The 7,930-nt window shown below is 31.9% G+C and overlaps 1 protein-coding gene across 1 annotated transcript; it reads right to left on the minus strand.

Moving 5' to 3' along the window:
* Positions 1 to 230: 230 nt before the first annotated feature.
* Positions 231 to 5,630, minus strand: LOC127723469 (uncharacterized). The gene is made up of 3 exons (XM_052230121.1): positions 5,415 to 5,630; positions 4,661 to 4,996; positions 231 to 2,907 (listed from the first exon to the last, which is right to left on the minus strand). The coding sequence occupies exons 2-3, from the start codon at positions 4,989 to 4,991 to the stop codon at positions 938 to 940; spliced, it is 2,301 nt and encodes a 766-aa protein (XP_052086081.1). The 5' UTR covers positions 4,992 to 4,996; positions 5,415 to 5,630; the 3' UTR covers positions 231 to 937.
* Positions 5,631 to 7,930: the final 2,300 nt, after the last annotated feature.

Below are 7,930 nucleotides of genomic sequence, written 5' to 3' on the forward strand. Positions count from 1 at the left end.
ACAAAGATAACATTTAAACAAGTAAATTAATAATACCAAACTAAATATTTTCAGGTTGTGGTATAACAATGTATAAGGTCTATGTTTTTTTGTATTTAAAATTAAATATGAAAAAACTTTAGGTATACTTGTTTCGTATCCATAAACACGCCCTGATAGCAAGTACATTTTAGCAGATATAACCAGTATATGTGTTTCTATCTTATTTATAGTCAAAGTCAAACGATCAGTAAATGTAATTCCAAAATGAACTTTATTTTGGTTTATACTGTTATAAACATATCATGTTCGAAGGCTTTGAGTACAACACACGTGTCAATTATAAAGTGTGTAGTTAATTTGTCTCAATTTATCAATACAGTATCGTATTTTGCTCAAATTTATAAGAAACTAAGAATTATTTGAGTAGAAGATTGGTTAGACTTTATTCAAACGATAAAACTTACATCACACCTTAACAAATTTTAGTTTCCTTTCTTTTCTCGGAGGAACCATTTCGTTATTATGCTTCAAAGCACTTGCATAGCACTGATAGTTTGCGTCCTCTTTGTTTTCTGATATCTGATTAAATATTCCAGGTATTGTAAATGAATCAGATAATGTCTTTGATGGAATTACATATTTTACGCTAAGGATATGATTTAAATCTTGTAATTGATTTTTTTTTCTTATCATCAAGATGATGACAAGTTAAGTTTGTATGGCGGAGAGAGATTACCATCAACTGCTGTACTGGTATCTGATTCAATCTCTTTCTGTTGTTATACTTTTGGTATTATTGATGAATGGTGTAAGAATCCGGATCAGGTCTAAATTGTGGTTACCTTGTATTTAAATGTCATACATGTAACAGAATGAAGTTAAATCTTATGATCATAATTTTCTTATTGACTGATATTAAATAACACATATTTCATTGTCTGCTTTTGCTGACAGATTATATCAAAATCTCTGTAAGTTTTAATTTTCTTGCTTTGGCTGAAAGGCATATAACACCATCACATTGCAAAGCTGTATCATAGCAATGATAGGCTGCACCCTTCTCACCAGATATCTCATAGCACACACCAAGTATAGTTATTGAATACGATAACGAATTCGATAATTTAGTATTTCTATTTGTCATCGTTTTGCATAAATCACGTAAAGCTTGTTGCCGCTTGATAATATCACGAAGATGATGAAAGCATAAAAATCTTAGGCAGTGAGACATACCAGTAGGCTGCACACATAGGTATTGGTCTTTAACCTCCAACTGTAGTTCCCTTGGTATTAATGATGAGTGCTGTATGTATATAACAGGTCTTACAGTTTTCATTCTCATCCTGTCATTCAGTGTCATTGTTGGATGTACATCATTTCTGTAATTTTTTACATCTCCTTCATTGTAATAATTATAACCTAATAATATCATAGGAGGTTCACATATCGACAGAACATAATCCGTTATTCTTAGTGTTACATCATACTGTCCCGTTACATAATAAAACGACGCGTATAACAACCATCCCGTTACAGCATCCGCCTTGAGACCGTCTTGTAAATGTCTATGAAACCGTTTGTGTATGTTGTATGTGTCAGTCGTTATGGTTGGTCTTGGTAGTAATTGTGCTGCCTTTTGACTTATTTCAGCATAAAAATGTTTACAAACATCAATAATGAAGGTTGAAGATTTGGACTTAATTAAGGATTCAATATATATCAGTGAGTTTAAACATCGAGGAATGTCTCGAGTAGAAACTGGCCTACATATCTTGTAAAAAAAGAAGTCCAACTCAATGAAGGAAAATTCATTCTTTGTACTAAATAAAGGATATTTTTCATGGTCGTTGAAATGGAAATTCTGTATCAAACAATCCATTCCATCAATTGTTATGCTATGCAAAACTTGTATTAATATTGCATTGTTATCCGGACAGATCTTTCCATGGAACATGTTGTGGTCAGGAATAAAATAGTTCGGACAGAAACAGTTGTTCACCCATAAAATCAATTTATTAATGCAGAGAGTGAAACAATGTAACAATCCAGGTGATTGAAACGTTTTAATATCAACTTCCTCTGAGACCCAGAATAAGGCCGTCTTCAAAAAGTAAGAGCACAATAAACCATTGGCATGATCATTTGCGTTAATGATACGTTTTAATGTTAATTTGAGGAGACCATAACATAAGAGTTGAGTGTAATTGAACGAATGTATAAGATGTTTTTCGGCCACAGAGAAAGATAATCTCCATAATACATCACAATCGGGGAGAATCCTTGGTCCAATAGGTACTAGCAAACAACCATATTCTATAACCTTATCAATAGTGGAATTAGGGGGCCATTGGTGTCGATAACGTGACGCCCATTGCATTGCTTTGAACGGAAGATATTTACTTCGAAGACAGAATGCATAATCCATGTATTGATTTTTATCCGATAAACAGGGCCCGTGTGATGATAGCTGAAGCTGTGGATATCGCCGATTTATATTATTTATAAATTTGGTGATTGATAAATATAAACCTTTTCCAGTACTTTCAAAGCATTTATATGTTATAAAATCATTTTCTCCGTCCCCTCCTGCTATTAATCGGAGTCTAGTAAATCCAGGAAGATCATTATCAGTCTCCATAACAAGTGTTGTACGTTGTACTGGGAGTTTGATATTCCTTACATCTCTTATTACGTCAACGGTTTCCATGACAAACATGATATCTATGTCACTACCTGGTAAATCAAATCCTTCTGATAAACTTCCACTCGATTTTATTATTTCCGACACAGCTATATTATTTATTCTATCTTTTATGATAAATAATTGTTGTCTTTTACGTATGTCTATTTCAGTACCAACTGTATTCACTAAGTATTCATACAAGTGTCTTTCCTTTGAATCACTGTCATTACAGGACATGTGCACTGTAAAACAAATATCTATTCAATACATTATTTGACAATCTTTTTTACCTGTGTGTATAGAAGGTTATATCACTGCTATTCATCGCAAAATGTATAATCAAAAACACTCCAATGACATTTCAGAAAAACATTATAAAACATACCAATGAGAAATTTAACAATTGACACAATGAACAAGCATTCCGTGTATGCTACCTCGAGTTTACTCTTATTTAATAACACATTAAAATTGATTAAAATTGTGATTTTTGTATTGTATCTCGGATCTAAAGTTCACTGTTTTATTATTTGATACAATACCTCCTATGCATAAAACATATTTTAATTAACATGCTCGGAGTTTACCTATAACATCCAGCGGATTCAGCATTCGGGCTCTTTTAAACTTATGTATCGTGTTTTCTTAATTATGTCCGAAACAAGGATCTGTTATAAAGCATAAGGATTCGACACATATATCCAACCTGATATCAATCATTACATGTCTCAAAGGGCAGCATGTGTTTAAAGGCAGGCACACATTTTACGTGGACTGGACAGACCTGTTAATATTCTCATTAATTTGTCGTGAAACATGTTTTTTAAGACTTGAACACTAGTCTATTGTTGAAGACTTCATGTGATAACTATTTGTTTTTTGTGTGCCTCGATTGCTGTCTATTTGAAATTTACAAACCTTATGGTTTCAACTCCTAGCTCAAAACTTATACTCGTACACGTTTATTTAGTATAAGTAGACGAAAATCAAGGACATTGTATACTAGTATTATAATATGGCATGAAATTGATGCACAGAAACAAAGAAAAGAAGAAAAAAATCTTTTTTGTAGTTATATATTCAGAGTTCCAGTTTGTCTTAGATAAACAAACATTGAGGATTAAAGAAACTATATTCTCATTAATTAAATCAAATTTATAAAGGGTGTTTACGTTTAAAATAAACCAATGATAGTGTAATCTTCCGTGCAGTTGTTATTTCTGATGATCTTCGAAGGTGTGCATCATTTGGATTTTATTGTTTGCGCAATGTTGTTTCCCTTTTACTCCCTTTTGAGAAGATTGTTTACACAGTATCATAAAGTTTTTAAAAAATCTATTTCGAGTCCAAAAAAAGTAGTCATGCTTGCATTTGACGGATATTTGGCACTCTTTCCCAAAAAATCCGATAAAACTAAAATGTTTAGGAGCCTTTTATTTTGTATCGTTAGATTGATGACTCGAAAACAAACGACTCACATTTGCCTAATATGAGTTGCTATGGTTTTAGTATCTCAAACAGTGGTTTCTCTCCTGTGACAGACACAATTATTTGATAATCTTAGTATAGAATTTATACTCTATATAATGGAACATAACAGAAATCATATTCGAAGACATATTTTCCCGCAATTTTGAAATATTTGCGATTATGTTATTAAACAAGCTCGTGTTGTCGGTTTATTGTAAACAATTAATAGTCCATCATGCTTTGCAGTTCATTCAATGGATTGGTCAAAGTTTGTAGTGTATCCAACCTGATTTATAATAATGAATAGCCGAATGCAACGTATCAATACTGTATCGTTTCATTAGCATCACATGATACAACCGGGCAGCAACCTCTTCATTCCGGAGCTCCTGCATTTATTCCTAACTTCCAGTGAAGTTTCTGTTCTTCCGACAAAATGTTCTGCTCAATTTTTTGTAAACTAGTTTGTCTCTATGTTGTTTTTCGTTTTATTCATAAATATTAAAAAATAAACAATGTAATTACCTTTTATGCAATCTGTACTGTTCTCTAAGTATTCCAGATAATCATCTGAGGTTTTGTCAGGATACCGTATGTTTAGTATGTACTGTTCCTGTGCTTTTCTTTTGTCTAAACAAGCTTTATAAACTCGGTCAAACTGTCTGATTGTCAGACCGAAAACGTCATTTGAGATAATGATACCTCCGTCTTCAGATTGGTAAACTAATGGTGTGTATCTGTGCCTTCCAGGGTAAGGAAAACGTTTGACGCCATATTTCTTCCAGTACGTTATTTTTCTCAATCCATGTACATTTTGATCACTCCCATTTTCATCGTTTCGGGGGTTTCGGTTCATTTTGGCTGTAAATTATCAATTATATCTACTTAGCAATGCTATGAAATATTGACATTACATTTCTATAAAAGTAGCTCTTTCTAATAAATGATATATTTATTTTATTTCTTGTTTAGCAGGTGTCTTAATGTAGTAAGAAGTTAAAATGTCAGCATGCCATATAAATCTGGTGACTTTAGGATTATGCTAATTGTTTTCTTTTTCTTTCCGTTTGTTGGTAATGGGACTAAAGGATTCTTTAATCAATTAGTTTTATGCACTTTCCCTTTTTGATTTTAACATCAGGCTCGCCATTTTTATTATATCTTTTCAATATATTTTGCCCGTATATAGAATTGTAATATATCAAAAGTTAAACGAAATCATCTACGATATAACTTATGTCTAATCTGAGAAAAATAGTTATTGAAATAACCAACTTACCCTAGCTACATATAATTTTGCTTGTGTTTTGAAAAACAAAATGGACGCTTGGATCAAAGCCAACAGGAATTTCCATTTTCGATATCAACATTTACGCAGTCTATGTATAAAACATTAAAGGTTGTTGTTATTTAAAGTTTGTACACTCAACGCTTTGTTACACATCCATTTTAAGATATTCGATCATACAAATAAATCTAAATACACTAACTGCACTCGAATGTGAAATAGTTAAAAAAGTACTATTAAATGATGATTTTTTTTTTCGTGTTACAGAACCCTTAAACAAATAAGGATTTAAAAAGTAAACACTTGAAAAACAAACAGTATTATTTATTTACTCACATGAAACAACCCGGGATGCCGTATTCAGTACGTAGGTGAAACTGGACGATATTTATCTAAACGCACGCAAGAACACCTGTATCGTTTTAAAAGACCCAATAAATTCAAAAGTATCATTTATCAACATCTCAAAAAGCACAATCATCCTATTAAATATTTAATAGTTCAACCTTTAGAAGTAGTAAATAAGCAGCCTGGTGAATCTCATTCAAAGTTTGTACGATCGCGGAAAATAATTGAATTAAATTGGATTAAAAATTACAGACAGTCTACCCTCTCGGTCTTAATGATAATATCATGGGAATTGGTAATATATCAAGAACCGATTCTGTTAACATTTTGGATATAGTTTCTAAAACTGTTCGTAAAAACCGTTCTCATGGGCGTAGAAAAAATCGCAATCAAAGAAAATTTCGGACCAACCATACAAATATTTCGGACCTAATTTCTATTTCAAAAAACAACGGCAGACATTATCTATTAACCAAGCTCTGTTCTTTACCTATAAATAAATTAAATAAAATTTTAGAGGAATGCAACACAATTTCATATTGCAGTCCTAAGTATGAAATCGTTCAAATTATAAAGGCATATTGTTATTCTAAACTGTTTCCCAAAATTGATCGCCCTGAAGATCATAAAAAACATTTTATTAAAATAAAATATGTCAATAAAGGTTTTGATTTTGTAAATATGGCCGGTATTTTTAACGACCATTCTGTTAAAGAACAAATTCCTGGATATTTTGATAGTACTGAACTCCCTCTTATTTGTTATATTTACAAGTAATCTACCCGAAAATTTGTGTTTAATTATAGCCAAGTCTGTAAAGATGTATATATCAGTGAAAATACACCTCCGTCATGTAATTGTAGTAATTCCGAATACACTTATGGCCCCATTTCCCATGTTATAACAGGAGACCTTAACATCGTTCGCGACCGAGAGTTAAAATCATTCCTCAGTAAAGGACCATAATATCGTCTGCCGTCAATTATTAATTGGAATGAGTGTCGTAATATCATCCACGACTCACTTTGGGCTTACTGTTTGTAATGGATAAAACGGGAAAAAGCTGACAAAAAATCTTTGGACTCTTTTTTTAATTCAGTAATGAAGATAGTTGATATACGTATACAACATTTTAAAGAACATTTTACTCTTAACAACAACCATAAAAATCCTATCTCTCGTATCAAACATAAACTAAAAGAACTAGCCAAGGAATTTGTTTTTGTCCCGGCTGATAAAGCTGCTAATAATATCATTATAGTTTGACGTAAATTGTACATTGAGGTTCTGCAAAAGGAAATCACGAATTCACAAACATTCCAACTGACTTCATTTTCAGAAAACGATATCGGTAACAAACATAAACTATTAGCTACTTCTTTACAAGCAGAACCAAATACAATTAAAGTACTGGCATCCGAAGCTACACAAATCACCTTACAAATATAGATTTATTTCGTCTTCAAGTCATTGTTCCACTACTAAATTGTCTATTCTACTTACTAGTACACTTGGTACAATCAAAAACCTGATAATAAATTGTTCAAATAAGGCCTTTGAAAATAGTGGAATTAACTACTTTTGGAGTGTCAAAAACTCGTTGGAAGTACTTGATAAATTGCATGCATATATTGGTGATTTTGAATCTGTTCAAAGTTTTGATTTTTCTACCCTATATACCACTTTGCCTCATATTCTTGTTAAGAAAAAAATTCACACACCTAATTAAATTGGCATTTAAAAAGTCGGAATGCGAATACATATGTTCAAACTCTTTTAGGTCATTTTTTAGTAGCAACAAACAAAAGAGCTATGTCAATTGGACATGCTTTGATACTATATCTGCCCTTGAATTTTTACTTGATAACATTTTTGTTCGCTTTGGAGATTCCGTATATCGTCAAGTTATCGGAATTCCAATGGGGACTAACTGTGCACCACTTATTGCGGACCTGTTTTTGTATTGTTATGAGTTACAATTTATGACTAAAATCAGCAAAGACCCATCGAAACAACATCTGATACAAAAATTTAACAATACTTTTAGATATTTGGATGATATATTGGCTCTCAATAATGACAACTTTAGTATGTATACTAAAGAAATTTATCCTGTTGAACTTACTTTAAATCAAGCTAATACTAACAATGACCACTGT

This window comes from Mytilus californianus, unplaced genomic scaffold (assembly GCF_021869535.1).
Source record: "Mytilus californianus isolate M0D057914Y unplaced genomic scaffold, xbMytCali1.0.p SCAF_13, whole genome shotgun sequence".
Lineage (NCBI taxonomy): Eukaryota > Metazoa > Mollusca > Bivalvia > Mytilida > Mytilidae > Mytilus > Mytilus californianus.